The sequence below is a fragment of the Myotis lucifugus genome, unplaced genomic scaffold, assembly GCF_000147115.1.
Source record: "Myotis lucifugus unplaced genomic scaffold, Myoluc2.0 scaffold_469, whole genome shotgun sequence".
In the NCBI taxonomy this organism is placed as follows: Eukaryota; Metazoa; Chordata; class Mammalia; order Chiroptera; family Vespertilionidae; genus Myotis; species Myotis lucifugus.
In genome coordinates, this window is record NW_005871517.1 from 365,020 (window position 1) to 388,540 (window position 23,521).

The following is a 23,521-nucleotide window of genomic DNA, read 5'->3' on the forward strand; positions in this document are numbered from 1 at the left end:
TTCATTGTTTAATAGCATGCTTTTTAGCCTCCGTGTGTTTGATTGTTTTTTATTGTTTTTAGTTGATTTCTAATTTTATGCCATTGTAATCTGAGAAGATGCTTGATATGATTTCAATCTACTTGAATTTGTAGAGACTTAGCTGTGTCCTAATATGTGGTCTATCTTTGAAAATATCCCATGTGCAGTTGAGAAGAATGCATATTCTGTAGCTTTGGGGTAAAATGTTCTGAAGATACCAATTAGTTCTGATCTAGTGAGTCATTTAGGATTGCTGTTATCATGTTGATTTTTTTGTCTAGAAGATGTATTCAGTGATGTCAATGGGGTATTAAAGTCTCCAACTATGATTGTATTGCTGTCGATCTCTCCCTTGGTATCTTTCAGAAGTGCTTTTATGTATTTGGGTGCTCCTGCATTGGGTGCATATATGTTTACCAGAGTAATTTCCTCTTGTTGTATCTATCCCTTTAGTATTATGAAGTAGCCTTCCTTATCTCTTCTTATGGCATTCACTTTGAGTTCTGTTTTGTCAGATATAAGTATTGCTACCCCATCTTTTTTCTTTTTCTTCATTTCCATTTGCCTGAAAAATTTTTTTCCATCCTTTTACTTTCAGTCAGTGTGAGTCCTTTGTTCTGATGTGGATCTCTTGTAGACAGCATATATATTGGTCACGTTTTCTTATTCATTCAGCCACCCTGTGTCTTTTGATTGGGGTATTTAATTCATTTATGTTTAAGGTTATTATTGATAGGTACTTGTTGGTTACCATTTTTATTCTTCTTGTCTGTGTTTCTGCATCTCTTTCTATTCCTTCTTCTTACACCAGTCCCTTTAGGATTTCTTGCATTGCTGGTTTGGTGGTCATAAACTCCCAAAGCTTCTGGTTTCACTTTTAATTTAAATGATAGCCTCATTGGATAGAGTATTGCTGGATTCAGTCCCTTGATTTTCATCCTATCTAATAATAGAGAAACATGGTAATTAGCCGTACCTCCGCTACCATTCCCATTGGCTAATCAGGGCAATATGCAAATTAACTGCCAACCAAGATGGCAGCCGGCAGCCAGGCAGCTTGAAGCGAACAGGAGGCTTGCTTGCTCAAGTGACAGAGGAAGCCCACTTTCCCCGCCTGCCGCTGCCGGCCTCTGAGCTTGCAGTTTAAGAAACATTGTTACAAATATAGAAGCTAAACAAAACCCCAGAAACCTGCTTTCAGCCAGCCGGGCTTCAGCCAGCAGGACCGCAACATTGTTTCAATTATAGAACAAATGCAGATCCCTGCTTTCAGCCAGCCGGGATCTCAGAGCTGGAGTGAGCAGGACCGCAACAGTGTTACAATTATAGAACCCAAACAAACCAGATACCTGCTTTCAGCAGCCGAGGCCTCAGAGCTGGAGCCAAGCCTCAGAGCTAAAGCTGGCCCAGAATAAAAAAAAAAAAAAAAAAGGACAGGTTGGGAGCTTCAGTCACCCGCCAGCCTGAAAACGGCCCTCAGCCCCTCAACCAGACTGGCCAGGCACCCCAGTGGGGACCCCCACCCTGAAGGGGGTGTGATCAGCTGGAAACAGCCATCATCCCCTCACCCAGGCTGGCCAGGCACCCCAGTGGGGACCCCCACCCTGATCCAGGACACCCTTCAGGGCAAACCAGCCGGCCCCCACCCATGCACCAGGCCTCTATCCTATATAGTAAAAGGGTAATATGCCTCCCAGCACTGGAATCAGCGGAGCAGCAAGGCCTCCCAGCACCGGGATCAGCGTGACAGGGGGCAGCGACCAAACCCCCTGATCGCCCTGCGGATCTGTGTGTGACAGGGGGCGGGGCCACAACCTCCCTATTCGCCCTGCTCTGTTCGTGACAGGGGAAGGTGCCCCAACCCCCTGATCAGCCCTGCTCTGTGCCTGATAGTGGGGAGCTCCCCAACCCCCTGATCGCCCTGCGGCTCTGTGTGTGACAGGGTGCAGCGCCCCAACCCCCTGATCGGCCCTGCTCTTTGTGTGATGGGGTAGAGCCATAACCTCCCCATCGGCCCTGCCCTGAGTGTGACAGTGGTGGCGCCCCAACCCCCTGATCGGCCCTTCTCTGTGGGTGATAGAGGGCGGTGCCCCAACCCCCTGATCCGCCCTGCTCTGTGTGTGACAGGGGGCGGTGCCCCAACTCCCCTATTGGCCCTACTATGTGAGTGACAGGGGGAAGCTCCCCAACCCCCTGATGGGCCCTGCTCTGTGCATGACAGGGGGCAGCGCCCTAACCCCCTGATTAGCCCTGCTCTGTGCGTGATAGGGGGTGGCGCCGCAACCTCCCTATCGACCCTGCCTTGAGTGTGACAGGGGGCGGTGCCCCAACCCCCCAATCGGCCCTACCCTGAGCGTGACTAGGGGTGGCATTGCAACCTCCCGATCCGCCCTGCTCTGTGCATGACGGGGCGGCGCCCCAACTCCCCAATCAGCCCTGCTCTGAGCCCGACCAGGGGCTGCACCTAGGTATTGGGCCTGCCCTCTGCCACCCGGGAGCAGGCCTAAGCCAGCAGGTCATTATCTGTCGAGGTCCCAGACAGGGAGAGGGCACAGGCCGGGCTGAGGGACCCCCTCTACCCCCCGAGTGCACAAATTTTTGTGCACCGGGCCTCTAGTTATTTTATATACTTCATTCCATTTCCTTCTGCCCTGATGTATTTGTGTTGAGAAATCATTTGGTAGTATAATGGGAGATTCATTGTAGGTAACTTTCTGTCTCTCTCTTGCAGCCCTTAATATTCTTTCTTTGTCTTTAACATTTGCCATTATAATTACGATGTATCTTGGTGTAGGTCTTTTTAGGTTCATTTTGTTTGGGACTCTGCTTTTGTGACTTTTTTTCTTCCTCAAGTCAGGGAATTTTCCTCTCATTATTTCTTTAAATAGGTTTTCTATTCCTTGCTCCACTTCTTGTCCTTTCTGGCATGCCTATTATGTGGATGTTGCTTCATTTCATGTTGTCCCAAAGCTCCCTTATACTCTCCTCCTTTTTAATTTTTTTTCTCACTTGCTCTTTGGATTGGGTGTTGTTTCTACCCTTGCTTCTAACTTGCTGCCTCGGTCCTCAGTTTCTTCGAGTCTACCTTTGTAACCTTATATTGTGTTCCTGATTGCAGCTATGTCTTTCTTCATTTCCTCTTGATTCTTACACATGTTGGTGAATTTCTCATTCAGACATTTGAGCATCCTTATAACCATTATTCTGAATTCTTTCTCTGACAGATTGCTCTATTTCACTTAGTTCCTTTTCTTGTGATTCCTCCTTTTCTTTCTTTTGATGATTGTTTCTTTTTCTCCCCATTTTTGCTCTCCCTTTGTATTTGTTTCTATGTAACGAGAGTTGCTTTCTATCTCTGGCCCTGGGCAGCCTGCTTGAGGTCTGATAGGTTGAAGCCCCTGGAGGTTCAATGATACAGGACTCCTTAGCCCAGAAGCTGGGTTTGCCTTGAGTCTCATGCCTTTACTATCTCTGCTCTGAGTTGTATTCCATTCCCCTACAGATCTGGTCCCTGAGTTGTCCACTGCAGATGCTCAGGTTCAGTGGGGCATATGCACAGTATCTATGATATGTGACTCCCTGTGAGGGCCCAGAGCTCTCTGGCATGCACTTTAATGCGTGGCCGCAGCTCCTGGGGCATGGTGGCACCCTAGGTACCTCTGGCAGCAAACTTGCAGTGCGGTCCTGTGCCTGGGTGGGATGCTGATTCAGGTGCCCCTGGCCCACACTGTCAGCACAGTCATGGGGCCTGTACAGGGCGCTGGGTGGCTCCAGCTTGCACCAGTATCTCAGTCCTGGGGGCCTGGGCAGGGTACGCACTGGTAGCTCCTTTTTACTCCGGTAGCGGTAGCATGGTCCTGGGGCCTGGGCAGGGCGGAGTGCAGGGCCCCCTTGGTTTGCACTCACAGTGAGGGTTGCTGGAGTGCGGGGTCCGGAAGTCCGGGCAGTGAGGTGCGCCACTGGATGTCTCTCTGGTGGTCACTACGGACATCTTGGAACCCACTGCGAGGTTAGTGTGCCACTCACTACAAGGGCGTGGCGGTCATCCCTCAGGAGTTATGGCTAGTCAGGGGCTCGCTGCGTGGGTTCCAGGTGGTGGCCCAGGCCAGTCTGCGTGTTGGTGTGGCTGCGCTCCTGTCCTCCACTGCTGCCCCCTTCGTGATGGCGTGGGCTCTGTGCCAGGTCGTGCATTTTTTTAAAAGCCAGAAAGAGAAAAGGAAAGAGAGGAAAGTAATTCCATATACATATAAATAAGTACTTATGCATTTAGGAAGCACAGGTAAAGATAAAAACCAAAATATTTTTCTATAGCTGTTTCATACTTCAATGTTATTAGATTACTTCCTTCCCTAGTCCCTAATATCAACATTTTTAACATTTGATTGCAAATGATTCCCCCCCTCCCCTTAAATCGGACTAGCTTTAGAGCTGCTTAGGGTCCTAAATTATTTAAGATGTGATTTTTCCCCCTCTCCCCTTTCTCTCTGGAGATACAGAGGTATTTAGGAATGAAGGTGATCGCCGTTTTCTTATACTACAAGTTTTCCTAAGCTGTGGCCCAAATTTGAGTAAGTTATCAGGATTTATCATTGCCATTTGAAGTTATAATTAGCTTTCTATGTTGAGAAACAGACTGTATGCTTTTACTTTAAAATTTTTAAGTTTATTTTTGAAATAACTACTTACATTCCCATTGAATTCTAAAGATTTTCAAGGGGAAGAAGACATGAATTTGAGAGGTATATTTTAGAACCCTTGGTGTTGGGTCAACTTATCAGCAAAAATATCTGAATATTCTTGATTAGAAAGACCATTTTTCGTTCTTTGAGAAAGTGAAACCAAAATGTGGGGGTTTTTGAGTCCAAGTTAGTTAGTTCTCTCACAAAATAAAAGAATGAAGTCATGGTCAAAATGGTTAGCAGAACTATAGTTTGTTGAGAGAAGCCAGTCCTACAAAAGGTGTAGCTAGGGTTCCGGGAGCAGGCCATTGTCCAGAGCTTCCTTTCCATGTTACGGGCGGTGTTAACGTCTATTAGTCCATGTGCAGAGTCCCACTTGGCCATGAGCCACGGGCCACAGGGGAGCTTGTCTCTTGCCATCTAGTGTTGGGAGAAGAATGGGGGGGGGAGTGAGTACTTTTTTTAAAATTATATGGTTGTTAGCTTCTGATTGGTCCTTTCGAAGAATTTTGCCTTAGCAACATCCTTGGGATTGGTTTGTACGCCTCACTATCTTGTGATTGGTTATCTGCATGCTACCTGTCTTAGCAATATCCATACATTTTAAAGTTCATGACTCTTGCATGTGCCCTTCCTTCTCCACTAATTTGGGGTGCCTTAGTAACTCCACCTAGCTGGGTTCCCCAGTTTCATTTCCTCCCCTGACCCATAGTCCTGATTCCTGACTACCTCGCCTCCCTCTGTTGCCTAAAAAGGAAGGCCATCTGATTCCCCAATGACTGCCTCAGTTTATCTTTTAATACATGTATAATTTGAGTTTTACTTTACTGAGTTATTTTTATATTATATTAAAATATTTAAAAATCAAATAAACAACATGAGATAGAAGAGTTGGAATATTTCAAGTTTGGTTCCTATTATGTAAAAGCAAGAAGCTGACAGAATTGACCAACTATTTTTACAGCACAGTTAATGACAGATTTCATCAATTACAATGTTTACATAAATCTAAATATTTCACATTAGAAAATGGTTTATGTGTTTTCTTGTCTTAAACAGGGGCAGGTATTTTTACCCACTAAAGAACACTTGGCACAGGACTGAAGTTGTCAAAGTGTGTGAATACAGCCTAATGCTTTACAGCACCCAAGAACATTTCTCCACTAATGCATCTCTTGGGCAGTCCCATTAACGCAAATGTTTGTTAGAAGTGATAGGAAATGTAAAGAGCTCTGAACAGTACTTAATCCATTTATGCCTAAGGGTTCTCTAAAAACCCATACCCACCTACACACAGTTAGGTGTTGTTGTGTTTTGTGTGTGTGTGTGTGTGTGTGTGTGTGCGCGCGCGCGCGTTTTATTTTATGTAGCTCCATAGCAAGCTAAGTAAAGTAGACCAAATAGCTAAATTCCTTTGGGCATTTGGGCATAAAAAGTTATAACAAGGTTTGCATATGAAAGATACTCTCTATGCCAGAGCCCTTAGCTGTTTGCTAGTCCTGGAAGGCACTATCTGTCGGAGGCCAGCAAAACTTACAAAATACAGAAAGTTAAGTTAGAAAGCCTGGTCAGTCCATGCCTCACCAAACAATTTAATTCCTAGATATGTGTGTTAGATTTTTTATTATCAGGAATGTGAAACAGAAATAATCTGTCTTACTTTAATTGGACTGATGAGGGTCAAAGGAGTTTAACATTTGTGAAAAAGCTTTGACAAGTATAAAAATATTTGTCCTTAGAAGTCATTACATCTAAGGTGCCCTTGAAGTTTCTTAAAGAAAGAAACTTTTGTTGTACAACTAATTTTCGCCTAACATAAACTTCTCATTGAATAGGAAAACTTTTTTACCCATTAGTTTGTAAATAATTTATCTACTCCTTGATTCCAAGAAAGGGCTTATAAAATGACCATGAGACAGAAAAAGCTTTTTATTTTATTCATCCAGGCCATAAGAACAGATATAGTTTGCAAGATATTTTATGCAGAGCATGTATGATTTATTTTTAACTTACTGTGTTCTTTTCTACATTAGGTATATTGGTAATTTTTTATATATTGGTATTTTTTATTTTTTATTTTTAAAAATATATTTTTATTGATTTCAGAGAGGATGGGAGTGGTAGAGAGAGATGAAAACATCAATGATGAGAGAGAATCATTGACCGGCTGCCTCCTGCACACGCTCTATTGGGGATCGAGCCCACAACCCGGGTATGTGCCCTTGACTAGAATTGAACCTGGGACCCTCAGTCCACAGGTTGACACTCTATCCACTGAGCAAAACTGGCTGGGGTGGTATTTTATTTTAATACCTACATATAAAACATGTTTTGCTTTTTTTAATGAGCTTGATGAGTCAGAGTATTTTGGGTTTATTGCCTATTATATAAATGCATGCAGTTGACTGAATTGACCAACTTAATAGCCGAATTAATGACTGGTTTGATACATATTTCCATTATGTGATTTCTGCAATTACCAGGTTTGTGTACATACAAGTATTTCACAGCAGAGAATAAATTATGTGTTTGTTTGTTTTAAATAGGGGAAGAAACTTTTACTCACTGGATATACGTATGTTGTACAGGGCTAAAATGTCTCTAATGTGTATTCATAGAGGTTCGTGTTATACATTAATCTCTATTTACTATTTTCCCTCTGCCTTATTGAATCTTATAATTCGTTAAGGTCCAAGTCTCCCCCACTCTTGGCCAAACCTACAAAACCACCTCAGTTCATGAGCATTGCTATCCTTTGAACACTTACTACGGCCCATGATATGCTAGGATGAAAAGTATTAAGATGGGTAATTTTATGTGAGTTTCTGTGAGATTGGATTACCCTGACAAACAATGGGTGTGAAACTGAAATGTGGGTGTTTGAGTTCAAGTTCGTTGTCTCATGACATTGAAGAATGAAGTCGTGGGCAAAAACGATTAGTGGAACTGAAGTTTATTGAGAGAAGCCAGTCCTGAAAAAGGTACAACTGGGATTCCAGGAGCAGGCCAGTGTCAGAGCTTCCTTTTCCATGTTACAGTCCGGAGTAGTTCAGTATCCGAGGTAATTAAAGTGTTATAGTCCATGTGTGGAGGCCCTCATGGTCATAAGCCATGCGATGGGGAGTGCATCTCCTGCCATTAACTCAATCATCTAGCACAGGGAGGGTGGGAGAGAGAAAGTGCGTGCACTTTTTTTATGTATGCTTGTTAATTCCTGATTGGTCCTTTCAAAGAATTTTGTCTTAGCAACATCCTTGGGATTGGTTTTTACACCTTACTACCTGGTGATTGGTTATCAGCAAGCTGCCTGTCTTAGCAACATCCATACATTTTAAGGTTTGTCTCCTGTGTGTGCTGTCCTTTCCTGCCCAGCTGGGTTGTCCCGGTAACTCCGTCCAGCTGGGTTTTCAGTGTCATTTCCCTTCCTGTGGTCCTGCCCCTATTTACCTAGCTTCCTTTTGTCTCAGGTGTGTGTACAAAAGTCTTTTAACAGAAACTTACTGTTACTTCTAGAAAATACTCTGAATTTCAAGCAAGCAACTTACAAATGAAAACTTTAGATACAGATTATTTTTAAGTTTCCTTGGTGGATAATGTAAATACTTTATTTGTGGAAATTGATGATAGGTAATTAAAAGTACTTAGTCTCAAAATAGACTTGTAGACTGAAGAAAGTAGCCATTCTATTAGGAACTATAATAATTGACCCTCAACCAGCCTTGCTTAAATGACTGTACAGCCAATTAAAATGAGAAACTGCAAACAGATTGCATTAAATAATTTTATTATAAATCACTACAGTATAAAATCAAGAAATTGAGCATTTATTCACTATAAAGATAGTTTATAATTTTCACTAAACTTTAATAGAAATGAGAAACTGTGGTGAATAGTCTATCTCCCCAAACTGGCTATAAAGTTCTCAGAATGGCTTTTCTATTGAAAATTACAACTATATACAAATAAAATGCAGTTACAATATAAATTTATATTATAGACTTATCCAATATTCTATGTATAAATACTGACAATAACAATTACAAAGTACTCAAAGATTTTCATTAAAATTTTTAAAAAGATAAATAAGGTTCTTCTATTTAAATAGGTGGCAGAATGCTTTTATGTAAAATGCAGAAGCAGTATATTTAGTGATCCAGCTCAGAATAAAAGCCAGAGTGCTTAGAAAGCTTGTAAAGGGTTATTTTTTTGCTATTTTCCGATTCTCTATTCTTATTACCTACTGTGCTTCTAGCGCCCACTCATGGTATTCCTAAAATATACCTGTACATTCCTGCCTCAGGATATTTGTACTATTTTCTCAAGGTTCACTATCTCAACTCTGAGGCATTGGTCAAATGTCACTTCCTCAGTAAGACCTGTGGACACCATTTAAAACCACAACTCTCTTCTCCACCTTCCTGCCTTAATTTTTCCCATTGTACTTTCTACTATATTATTCAAATTCTTCACTTACAATTTTAATTTTTATATTTTATAAAAATTCTGTATTATGTGGAATCAGATGAGTCCCATAGAATTTTATTTTTGTTAATCCTCATTGGAGGATATATTTTTCTATTACTTTTCAGAGAGAGTGGAAAGAAGGGAGAGATGGGAAGTGGAAAGAAAGGAGGGAAAGGAGGGAGGGATGGGGAGAGAGATTCACGCCCCAACCAGGCTGTGAATCAAACCTACAACCCAGGTATGTGCCCTTTACCAGGAATGGAACCCATAACCCATGGGTGCTGGGGCCGGGGAGAGGGAGGTGCTGATGCTCTTAACCACTGAGCAACACCAGCCAGGGCTACAATTTTTATTTTTATTGTCTCTCCTCACTGTAAGTAAGATCCATAAAGGCAAGGCATTTTGTTTAGCTTGTTAATTGCTGTATTCCCAGGGTCCAGAACATTGCCTGTTCAATATTTTTTGAATAAATCTAAGGCTTCTCTATATCTATCTCCTATTAAAATAAACATGTAAATATTTAATTCAGTAATGGTAACTATACTCAATTTGTGGAAAATTGGATATGAGGACAATTGGTGGCAAATTGGATATGAGGATGAATGGGAAACCAGAGTGCATTTGTCATTGGTTTAGTTATTTGATCAGATATGCCATTTTACATTGTTATAGTGTACCAGAAACTATTTGAAGTGCTTTACATATATTAATTAATTCATGCCTTACAACAACCTTGTGACACTAGGTACATTTTACATTTAAGAAAACCAGAGTTTAAATTAGTAGCCCTTGGTCATGCAACTATTATATAGGAAGTTAAGATTCGCCAATACAGGTGGTATATCCAAAACCCATACTCGTAACCAAAGGTCATGGGTAAAATCTTGCTGTATAGTTACTTGGACTAGCTTTAGTTGTATCCTTTTTATTCATTTTCTTTTGCAAAAATAGAAAACTTGGAAGGCAATAATTTCTGTTTAACCACTGTAGTTTTATAAACATTTATTATTATTATTATTTTTTGCAGTGGGATGCCATTACTGAAATGGATGAACATAACAGGCCCATTCACACATACCAGGTATGCAATGTAATGGAACCAAATCAAAACAATTGGCTTCGTACAAACTGGATCTCCCGAGATGCAGCTCAGAAAATTTATGTGGAAATGAAGTTCACACTGAGGGATTGTAACAGCATCCCATGGGTCTTGGGGACTTGCAAAGAAACATTTAATCTGTATTATGTGGAATCAGATGAGTCCCATGGAATTAAATTCAAGCCAAGCCAGTATACAAAGATCGATACAATTGCTGCTGATGAAAGTTTTACCCAGATGGATTTGGGTGATCGCATCCTCAAACTCAACACTGAAATTCGTGAGGTGGGGCCTATAGAAAGGAAAGGATTTTATCTGGCTTTTCAAGACATTGGGGCATGCATTGCCCTGGTATCAGTCCGTGTTTTCTACAAAAAGTGCCCCTTCACTGTACGTAACTTGGCCATGTTTCCTGACACCATCCCAAGGGTTGACTCTTCCTCTTTGGTTGAAGTAAGGGGTGCTTGTGTGAAGAGTGCAGAAGAGCGTGACACTCCTAAACTATATTGTGGAGCTGATGGAGATTGGCTGGTTCCTCTTGGAAGGTGCATCTGCAGTACAGGATATGAAGAGATCGAGGGTTCTTGCCATGGTAAGAAACATTCAAATTTACTATACATAAGTTGAGAACTATACCATTTCACATTGTTATGATAATATAATACCTGTAGTTTTCCAGATGAAATGATTTTTCTTTATGTGAATTTTTTATGAAGGTTTGTTAATCTAATAAATATATACATTTAAAATTTTTACATATCCTTGACAGAGATAATCTATATGATTTTTTTTTGTATTTAGCACTCATAACCAGTACACAAATATGGAAATACATTTATTGTTTGGCAAGTAGTAACAAAGTAGATATATTCCCCTCTTAATAGTAAATTATTTACTAGTTTGTTTTCTATTGCACTGTATTGAATTTATTGACTTTTTTGTTGGTTCTATATTTATAATTATTAAAAGGATGAGAATAAGTAAGAAAAACATGCTTTTATGTACTAAAGGGTTATGAGTAATAGTAATGTGTGTGAATATTTAAAGATTTTATATACTTATAAAACACTTGGGTTTTGAAAAGTTCAGTAGCACTTCCAATGATGAGTGTGTTGGAAATTTGAAAATTTTAATATTTGCACAAAATGTCTGCAGTATATTCTTATGAAGCATAAGCCAGTTTTCTCTACTATTTAAAAATTAAAATATATTTCATTGAAGTTTATCAATATAAATTGAATTCAAAAATGTTATTTACTCATAACAAAGATTTAGAATGGGAGAAAAATAAGTCATAAATTATCCTTTGGGGGATTCTATAAAATATTTTACATTGGAAAATATTCTAAAGAAAAATTCATACATATGAGTAATTATTCAATGAGGTTAAGAAGACAATAAGAACTTGCTATAAACATATTAGACATACTATCCATGTAGTTTTATCATATTTTAAAATAGGAGAAGCTGGGTGTTAATTGGTAAAAATAAAGTTTTAAAAATATTTAGAGAGTTATTTTATAACTAATAATTTATGTGATTGCTATTATTAAATATGTGTATTTTTTCATGGTGTTGACTAGAGAAATACAGGTAATGACAATCGCTGATGGCTCGATGGTTTTTTACTTAATATGTTTGTTCTATGAAGTTACATTCTTATGTACCAGTACATTCCTTAAAATTCCTTCCATTGTTTAGCAAAATTGATTTTTAACTAATGATAATCATTATTAGCTCATCTAGAGCTGCTGCTAGACTCATCTGTTTTTATGGCTTGTTACCTATATTATAATTTGTTTGAGTGCAGAAATATGAGTGTATAGTGTGTGTTCTTGATGTTTTCCTTCATATCACCCATTTCTATCCTCTGATAATATTTTTTATCCTTGACCCTATTGCTATCAATCAATAAGTTATCTCCCAAGCTAATCTCTGAATTACACATACCTAAATGGCAGATTAATTGGAATTTATATGAATAAACCATACTTCAAGTAGTAATGTGACACCATATGTGTGTGTATGTGTGTGTGTGTGTGTGTATATATATATATATATATAAATTTCCTTTTCTTTTAGTCTTTTCTGTTAGAACAATTAATTTAAGTTATTAAAATTTATGAATATCTACTATCTGTTAATCACTTTGGTAGTTGGTGGATATCAATAGAGTATATATTTCAGTTATCTGTTGCTTTTGAGACAAAACAGCCAACACTGCTTAGTGTAAAATCAGAGTGACTTATGATTTCTCAGAGCTAGCCAGGGTAGTTCTGCTTAATGTAGATAAAGCAGAGGTCACTGATGCAGCTGTTTCCAGCTGTGAGCTTGACTGGAGTTGCAATGTTCAAGATGATCTCTTATAAGGGCTTTCTCTAGATGGCCTCTCATCATTTAAAAATCTAGTTAAAGCCTTTTTATAGTACAGTAGCTGGCTTAAGAGAGAGTTTGTTACATGCCCAGGTATAAAGTGAGTATATGATGGGACTACACAAGGGTTGAATACCTGGAAGTATGTTTATAGTGAGTTGCCAATGTGATAGTGTACCACAGTTCACTGCCTAGTTTCTCATGATTAATGTTTTCTGTCATGTACAAATACCCACACCCTCCCAGAGATTTATCTCATACGGCATTGTGTTGAAGTCAAGAAGAGCATCATTGAAATCAATTCAAGATGTGTATGAACCTAACATTTCTCTTGACCTGAAGAACTAAGAACTAAAATGAAACTTATTGTTCCTCACACACACAACATATACAGGACAGGCACAGGATGACTGTAAAAGAGCCTCCAATTTCTAAAGGCAGGTATACAGCAGTCACTGGTTCATTGTGATTCTGAAGTCCAGATAGATGCTGTAAGAATCCATTACTGTAGAGGCAGGAAATGATCCACTGTGGTTTTGGCTTCATCACTCTGCCCTCTGAGTCATCCTGCTCATTCTCATTTATAAGAATCGTCCATAGTTGCCAGTTTCAAGAGCTGAGCAACAGTCTTAATTTGATCCACAGCATTATGAAGTATTTTTTTCTATTTTCCCAGTTATCATAGGCAGTGTTACCTTTTATTATCTCCAATAGCAATTGCTTTACTTCTCTTCCACCCTCAACTCCTTGCTACTCTTCCAGCCTTTACAATCTGTTTAGTACCAAAGCAAATGCCACAATTTAATTTTTTTCTATAACAGTACCTCTTGTTTTACACAAATTATTAATTTACTATCTGGAAATACAGACTAGGCTCAGCTGGGTGGTTCTTCTGCTGGTCTTATCTGGAGCCCTCATGTAACTGCACTTTTTGGGATATTTAACAGAGCTGGACATTTAATATGGCTTCACTAATATGTGGGATATTTGAGGCCCTAAGGTTGCTTACTGTATAAATCCTGATAATAATTTTAATATAGTTCACTTGAGGAAATTATTCTAATTTTTCTTTCTTTCTGGGATAGCCATTAAATGTAGTTATTCAACATAACATCCAAAGGGCTTCACAATTTGACCTTGTCCTATTCTATTCTAACTTTTTCAAATTTTATCTCCTATTCTTATTACTTTTGAACAATCCATGTGGTATGTTTCCTGTCTTCTGCTTTTAAAAATATTTTATCTACAGTAGATGCTTAGTGTTTCTTTCTTTTTCTTTTTTCTGTGATGGAATTTTATTCATCCTTCCAAGCCTAACACAAATGCCATATATGTAGGTCTTCACAAAGTTAATCCCTCTCTCCTCTGTACTGTGTAGTCTGTACTAATTATTGATGTGTCTATTTCACCAAGGTTGTAAGATCAAAGAATTGTATTTAAAATCATGTGTATAATGAAGTACCCTGAAATTTATTGATGTAAATGATCATAAGGCCCTGATAACCAGACTCTATTGAGTAAAGATGGACAATTGTGCTACAGTATGCTCATTTTTCTCTCATTCCTTGAAATTGGAAGGTTGTAGTGTTTTAGATCTAGAAAGCCTTAGAAAATGCTTTTCTCTCTCATTTTATGAATCAGGATGCTAAGTTACTGAGAACAGACTGTTATTCCCTGGGGCCACTTAGTAACTAATCTAGATTGAGAACTGAAGCCTAGATTTTTCTCAACCTGGTCTTTGTGTGCTTTCCTTCTGCATTTCCTTTCTTCCTCCTGTTCCTCACTTCTTCCTTTCTTCCTCTTTAATTTTCACATTCCAGGCATCCATGTCCTTAACCTCGATGCTTTCCTGCCTGCCAAAAACTGCAGAGGAACCCTAAGTTCTGATCATTAATTAGGCCCTGTGTTCTGTATTCCTATTTTCTGGAGTCTGATATGGGCACTAGTATAACAGTATCTGCACATCCACTCTGAAATCCAGGCTACTAAGAATTATGGGGAAAATCTAGATTTATCTATAAATTTCTTGTTAGAGATGATAAATAAGAAAAATTACAATTAGGTTTTAGGAATTTTAATAATTTATTTGAATAGATTTGATAATTTTAGTCTGCTATGTAATGAAAACACAATAAGCTGGTTTAAAATATAATAAGTTATATTTACCCATACTATCAATATCAAATGAGCAATGTATATTAATCACATTTAAATAATTTATTATATTTTACCCTAAATGTTGTACTACTGAATGTGTGAAAATGAGATTCCTTTCTCTGTAATATTGTTAAGGTTTATCTAGATCCAAAGTTTAGAAGCACAAAAGAGGGAGGCACTCTTATCCTTGCTATAAATCAGGTTTAATTGGACATAAACATTATATTAAGCAGAGATGCTTACATTTAAAACTAAGCACAGTAATTTAGGTTATTCTATTATACATAATAAAGTATTTTATTCTTGGTTCAAATCTCAAGTTATCTTTCATAACTTTTTATTTTATTTTGTAGGTTCATAATTAAAATGATCATACTTAGGCATATTGATGCTACAGACTTAATTTTTAATTGTCTCAATTATTTAACAATAAATTGAATTTAAAAATAACATTAATTCATAAGGCATTAATTTACATCAAGTAGTCTTTCACTTCATATATCTAAGAATATTTAACACTATGGGAGAAATAATTGGAAGCAATTAACATGCAATATTGAATACAATTTTTGTTCATTTGTGAGTATTGAAGTGACATATGAATCTCTAATAAAGTCCTCTTAAATAGTAATTTGGAATAAATCTCATTAAGGTAGTGGCATTTGTACTTAGAGCTATTAGTTAGGTTTGAGGATTTTAGACCTAGCAAATATATATATAGAAAGGATACATTCCTCAAGCCTTTAAGTATCACATGATATAATTTAACAAAAGTAACATTTGGCTATGGAAATTAAAGTTCTGAAACATTGAGAATTAAAAAAAATTCCTCTTTCTAGAAATATTTTTATTTTTTCCTCTAGTGTTCCTTTAAAATTCAGGAGGAAAGGATGTTGTCAATTCTTGGACCATTGCATTATTATTCACAGGGATGAATGAGACATTCAGGGCCTTTGGTAACAGAGTTATTGATTTGATCTCCTGAAGAGTGTTGTTAAAGCTTTCATGGTTTTGTCCTCTGTTGCAGTTCAGAAACATTTATGTTTTGTGTTTATGATTTTCTTTCTAATCATGTTATCAGAGATGATTGTGGAAACAGAGAGCATTAAGAAATTTTGAGACCCTAGAATTTTTTGGTATTAAATGAGGAGGCTTGAGGATATGATGACAACCTGAAAGGTGAAATTGGGATCAGGAAAAAAGGGCAGACTTATTGGCTCAGATAGTATTTCCATGTTCTGAAGGTTTTCACAAAATAAATGTGATCTTTTATAATATAACCTTCAATTCTAAATAAAGCTGCTTTTCATTGAAGCAATTCTAGACTTTCATTCATCTTGAGAAGAATATGAAATCAAAAGGCTTTGAGGAGTAGTCTAAAAATAGAAGGCATTATTTCTAAGCAAATGAAGTTAAATAATTATATTATTTTTTGTCATAATTTTAAAAATAGATTAAAACATACACTGGTTGAAATGATTATTTTTAGTAAATAATTTTAACAGAATTATGACTTCTATTTTTGTTCCTATTTTACTCTCTGCTGACTTGAAAGTTATAAACCATACTTCTAAATGGACTACACCTATTTGTAAATCCTTTCTTTATATATATATATATATTTGTAGGAGGAGATAAAATTATTCAGCATTCTATTCTCTTTCCGAACATAACATACCATGCCGCCCATTAGAAATTAGAACCTTTATAAATTGTCTAGAATTTTAGTTTTGCCTTATAAAGGAACCAATTTAATAGGCTTATAAAGTTAACACATAGATATACTAAGATATATTAACAGATTTTATATTTGGTAGCTTTTATCATCACATTTCTTCTGGGTTCAATATTTCATTTGCTGAAGTATATATGCTTTGGTAGATTTTGGCAAGGTTTTAAAAGTATTTAAGCTCTTTATTTGGTACATATATAAAAATACTGTACTTTTTATTCTCCAGTGCTTTTTTATTTGGGTATAGAATACTAGGTGACTATTATTTTTCTCAACACTCTGAAAATATTATTTTCCTGTTCATAAGAATCTAATGTTAAATGTAGAAAAAACATTTGATAAGATGATACAACATCCATTTATAATTAAAACAATAAAATAGTAATAGAAGGAAAGTACCTCAGTATAATAAAGGCCATCTATAATAATAAAAGGGCAATATGCTAATTAGACCAGACGTCTTCCAGACATCATTCCGGACATCCTTCCTGAGGAAGCTGGGGCCTGAGGGAAGCCAGCCTGGGTTCCGGGTGCCTGTGGGCTGCTCGAGGGAAGCCAGCCCAGGTCCCAGGTGCCAAAGGGAAGCCAGTGCCAGCAGCCTGGGGAAGGAAGGCCTACTGTTGCACGAATTTTCATGCATTGGGCCTCTAATTCTATATATTAAAAACCTAATATGCTAAGTGTTCGGTCGACTGGTCAGCCATTCAACCAATCACAGTGTAATATACTAATGATATGCTAATGCCGCTCAACCACTTGCTATGACGTGCACTGACCACCAGGGGGCAGATGCTCTGACTGGTAGGTTAGCTTGCTGCTGGGGTCTGGCTGATCGGGACTGAGCTAGACAGGCTAGCCATGTCCTGGAGCCCTCCCGCGGTCCCTTCCTAGCTGGCCAATCTCCCGTGTCTCTCCCTGGCCCCAATTGTGCACCAGTGGGGTCCCTTGGCCTGGCCTATGCCCTCTCGCTATCCAGGACCTCTCGGGTGATGTCAGAGAGCAAGTTTTGGCCCGATTCCGCAGGCCAGGCCGAGGTACTCCACTGGTGCACGAATTCATGCACCGGCCTCTAGTCTATAATAAAACCTCAACTAATATCATACTCAGTGATGAAAAACTGAAAGCTTTTTCTCTAAGATCAGGAACAAGACAGGATGTCCATTCTTACCACTCTTATTCAACATACTGCTGGAAGTCCTAGTCAGAGCAGTAAGCAAGAGAAAGAAATAAAAGGCATCCAAATAGGGAAAGAAGAAGTAAAGTTTTCACTTTTTGTTGATGACATGATTCTGTATATAGAAAAGCCTAAAAACTCCAGCAAAAAACTATTAGAAACAATAAACAAATACAGTCAAGCTGCAGGATACAAAATCAATGTGCAAAAATCCATTGTCTTCCTGTATACTAACAACAAAATTTCAGAAAAAAAATAAAAAAAAATTCCTTTTGCAATTGCAAACAAAAGAATAAAATACATAAGAATAAACTTAACAAAGAACATGAAAAAACTATATACTGAAAATTGCAAAGCATTCTTAAAAGAGATTGAAAAAGACACAACAAATGGAAAAATATCCCATGTTTATTGATTGGAAAAATTAGCATACAGTGGGGCCTTGACTTACGAGTTTAATTCGTTCCGTGACGGAGCTCGTAACTCAAATTACTCATATGTCAAATCAAAAAGTGAATGAGTGAGACACGTGATGCTGGGCTGATGTTGTGGCGTTCACTGTGACATTTGCTGCTCCAACTAGCCGTGGGGTATCTGGAGCTGGCTCATAACCCGAATTTTAGCTCGCAACTCAAAGCAAAAAATCAGCTGAGAGACGGCTCGTATCTCAAAAAACTCATTAGTCGGGACACTCGTAAATAAAGGCCCCACTGTAGTTAAAATGGCCATATTACCCAATGTTAAACAATTAATTCAAAATGGATCAAAAACCTAAATATAAGACCTGAAACAATAAGTTACATGGAAGAAAATATAATTACCAAATTTGTGGACCTTGGTCCTAGAGAACATTTTATCATCTTGACCCAAAGGCAAGGGAAATAAAGGCAAAAATAAATGAATGGGACTATATCAAACTAAAAAGCTCTACATAGCAAGATAAACTAACAATAACAAAAGAGGCAACCAACCAGATGGGAGATGATATGTGCAAATAGTAGCTCTGACAAAGCTTTAATTTCCAAAATATACCATTTAAAGAATTCTTAAAACTCAATACCAAACAAACAACCCAATGAAAAAGTAAGCAGAGGACCTGAAAATACACCTCTCCCAAGAAGACATATGAACAGCCAATCTATTATAATAAAAGCATAGTATGCTAATTAGACCAGACTAAGCCAGGGCTGTGAGGAAAGCCCCGGTCCCAGGTGCCTGCTGGCGGCTGAAGGAAAGCCAGCCCAGGTCCTGGGTGCCGGAGGGAAGCCCGGGTCCCAGGTGCCAGAGGGAAGCTGGTACCGGCAGCCGGGGGAAGGAAGGCCTATTCTTGCATGAATTTCGTGCATCAGGCCTCTAGTAGATATATGAAAAGATGTTCAACCTTACTAGCAATTATGAAAATGCAAATCAAAACTACATTGAGATACCACTTCAAACCTATTAAAATGGCCATTATCAACAAGACTAGCAATAAGTGTTTGAGAGGTTGTGGGAAAAAAGGAACCCTCATTCACTGCTGGTGGGAATGTGGACTGGTATAACCACTATGGAAAGCAGTCTGGCAATTCCTCAAAAAATTAAGAATAGAGTTACCATATGACCCAGCAATCACTCTTCTTGAGTATATACCGGAAAAACTCAAAAGCATATATTTGCAAAGATATATGCACCCCTATGTTCATTGCCGCATTATTCATGGTGGCCAAGAAATTGAAGCAACCAAAGTGTCCTGTGATAGAAGATAAAGAAGATATGGTACGTACACACATTGGAATACTTTAAGTACCAAGTATCATAAGAGGACAATTCTTGATAGCTGGTTACTCACCACCTACAGATTAGAAAGTTTAGAGGAAATGGATAAATTCTTAGAATCAAACAACTTTCCAAAATGGAATCATTAAGAAATAGAAAATATGAATAGACTGATGATTTTTAAGGAGATTGAAACAATAATCAAAACCTCCCAAAAATCTAGGACCAGAGGACTTCACTGCTGAATTATACCAAATATTAAAAGAAGATAATACCTATCTAATACTTCTCAAAATCTAAACAAGGGAATGCTTTTTGGAGGAGGGAATGTTTCCTAATTCATTTTAGGAGGACAGCATTATTCTGATATCAAAACCAGACAAGAACAACACTGAAAAAGAAAATTACAGGCCAATATCTCTGATAACACTAATGTAACTATCTCAACAAAATATTGGCAAGCTGAATACAATAATACATTAAAAGGATCGTACATCATGGTCAAGCTGTATTTATTCCAGGGATGCAAAGATGGTTCAACATCCACAAATCAATCAATGTAATACTTTGTATTAACACAGTGAAGGATAAAACTTGTATGATCATCTCAATAGATGAAGAAAAGCATTTGACAGTATTCAGTATCTATTTATGATATTACCTCTCAATGGGTATAAAAGTGTCTCAACATAATAAAGGATATATATGACAAACCCATAGCTAGTATCAGATTCACTTGTAAAAAAAAGCCTTTTCTCTAAGATCAAGAACAAGGTAGGATACCCACTTTCACCATTATTATTTAGCATATTATGGGAAGTTCTGGCTAAAGTAATCAAGCAAGAATAGAAATAAAAGACATCCAAATTGGGAAGGAAAAAGTAAAACTTGCTATTTGTAGATAATGTTATTTTTTAAATATTCCTACAAAAACTGTTAGGAATAATAAACATACAGTAAAGTTGCAAGGTACAAAATCAATATATAAAAGCTTTTCTTTTTGTATACACTAACATGAAAAATCAGGAAGAGAGATTAATATAAAAATCCTATTTACAATTTCAACAAAAAAGAATGAAATACCTAGTAATATATTTAGTCAAAGATCTATATACTAAATACTGTTGCACATTGTTGAAAGAAATTGAAGACACAAATAAATGGAAAAATGCTCCATGCTCATGGATTAGAATCATTGACATCATTAAAATGTCCATACTACCCAATGCAATCTACATATTCAATTCAACCCCTATCAAAATTCTAAAGGCATTTTTCACAGATATAGAACAATAATTTTCTAAATTTGTATGGAACTACAAAAGACCTTGAATAGCCAAAAGGAAGAAAAAGAACAAAGCCAGCAGTATCACATTCCCTAATTTCAAAATATACTAAAAGCTGTAATAACCAAAACAGTATAGTATTGCCAGAAAAAGGACACATGGATCAATGGAACAGAATCAACATTCCAGATATAAACCCACACATATATGAACAACTAATTTATAACATAGCAGCCAAGAACGTATAAAGGAGAAAGGGAAGTCTCTTCAAAAAGTTGTGTTTGGCGTTAGCCGGTTTGGTTCCGTGGATAGAACATCGGCCTGGGGACTGAAGGGTCCCAGGTTAGATTCCAGCCGAGGGCACATGCCCTGGTTGTGAGTTCTATTTCCCCCCAGTAGGGGACATGCAGGAGGCAGCCAGTCAATGATTCTCTCTCATCATTGATGTTTCTATCTATCTCTCTCCCTTCCTCTCTGAAATCAATAAAAATATATTTAATTTTTTTTTAAAAAGTCATGTTTGGAAAAATGAACAGATGCATGCAAAAGAATGATATTAGACCATTATATTATGCTATACACAAAAAATGATCTCAAAATGGATTAAAGACTTGAAATCATAAAATACATAGAAGAAAACAGGCAGTAAGCTCCTGGCTTACTCCTGTCATAGAGATGTTTCTGTGGATTTGAGTCCAGTAGCAAGGAAACAAAAGCAAAAATAAACAAATAGGACTACATTAAACTAAAAAGTTTCTGCACAGCTAAGTAAACCATCAACAAAATGAAAAGGCAACCTACTAAATAGGAAGCTACATTTATTTCCATTTCACACATCCAGTGAGGAGTTAATATCCAAAAAGATAGAAAAAAACCTCATTAATCTCAACAACAAACAAAAACAACCCAATTAAAAAATGGATAGAAAATATGAATACTTATTTTTTCAAAAAAGGCCAATGGACACATTAAAAGATGTTCAGCATCACGAAATATTAGGGAAATGCAAATCAAAACCACAAGATATCCTTACACTTTTCAGCCTTTAACCAACCCAGAATGGCTATTATAAAAAAGACAATAAACAAGTGTTACAGAGGATGTGAAGAATAGTTCCTTTTCTGTACTTGAATTTTTCTCTTTCAGCATATAATACTAAACAATGGGAAATTTCAGTATTATAAATAGTTCCCCATCAAGATTCTGTATCAAAAATAAACTTTGATACCAGTTACTATTTTCAGTCTGAACTTAAGATTAAGTATCTGTTTTTAGAATGAGTTCCAATAAATAAGGAATATAGTTTTACTGAAAATGGTAGTTTCAGTTTTACAGGGAACTATTATAGAGTGGTGATAAATTTATAGGGATAAAGATTTCCAGTTGCTAGTTACTCTATAGAAGGACTATCACCATTATAAAGAAGCATGCACTACCAAAATTGATGGGAATTTTGGGAGCAAAAAGAATAAGCTCTGCTTTGTCTTTAACAGTGGACAAGGAAAAGGCATGATTTATTCCCATTATTTGACAGTATCCAAAGTGACTGCCATAAAAAGTAGTGAAATCCTTTTGAAAGATGTAAACCCTGTTCTGTTGGACAGAGATAAACAACCATTTTCTTAGAATTCTTTATATAGAAACACTGTGGGTTTTCTTTTAGTCTTTTTCTTAAAATGACAATATCCTTATTTCTTTGTTTTATTTCTATTCTTGATTTCAAGTTAACGACTATTCAGGATGGATTATTTTTCACCCTACCACAGTGAAAAAAATCCTATATTCTTTATCTGTGTGTTGACCAATTAAATAGTTTTAATAAAATTAGCTAAAAATTTTAATTGGTAAAAGTTTGAAGTGACAATAATGTGAGAACTTCTTTAAATATTTTCCATTAATTTACTAATTGTGTTATGATTAAGAGCATATTCTTTTTAAAGTCTACTTATAGGTAGGTATATTCACTTGTAATTATAGGTTGCTAAATGTACTAATTCCCTATGCATATGTAATACTACACTTATGTAATTTTCAGAATTATCTTATGAAATAAATAACATACGTTATTATTTAGATAAATGTTTTTATTCAGGATGTTTGCTAAATTTTTTTCAAAATGTCTCTGCCATCTATTGAGTTGACCATGAAATTTTTCCATATACCGATTGATGAGATGTTATAATATATGTCTTTAGATGATAATTTTTTATTCAATGAGACAAAGTTGTTTTGTCTTGATGGATAATTATTTTAATGTTGAATTATATATTTTTGTTAAATTTGTTAAAAACTGGAATGAGTAAATTCTATATGTAATGATTTACAAATTTATTTTGGGTGATGTAAAGAAGGCTAGAATAATTAAATATATGCACAGTGTTCTTGGATGAGAAGTTTAAATATTTGGGAGATATAAATGTCAATTTAGAGTTGTAAACAAATCACATTCCGAATTCTTTTTAAAAAAATATATTTTATTGATTTTTTACAGAGAGGAAGGGAGAGGGATAGAGAGTTAGAAACATTGATGAGAGAGAAACATCGATCAGCTGCCTCCTGCACACCCCCTACTTGGGGATGTGCCCGCAACTAAGGTACATGCCCTTGACTGGAATCGAACCTGGGACCCTTCAGTCCTCAGGCCAACACTCTATCCACGGAGCCAAACCAGTCAGGGCAGAATTCTTATTGTGTTTGCCACTTTGAACTTACCAAAATGATTATATTTTATATGAAATAATGAATGGAATGAAATATGGAAGATTATTTTTTTAAAATAAT

General features: G+C 37.1%; 1 protein-coding gene across 1 annotated transcript in view; it reads left to right on the plus strand.

Moving 5' to 3' along the window:
• The window catches only part of LOC102418510 (ephrin type-A receptor 6-like), a gene marked incomplete at its 3' end in the record, with an annotated part of 422,073 nt that overhangs the window by 165,161 nt on the left and 233,391 nt on the right, over positions 1-23,521 (plus strand). The window contains exon 3 of the mRNA XM_023744518.1: positions 10,192-10,855. Within this exon, the coding sequence (XP_023600286.1) occupies positions 10,192-10,855 (664 nt within the window). The remainder of the gene's footprint in view (positions 1-10,191; positions 10,856-23,521) is intronic.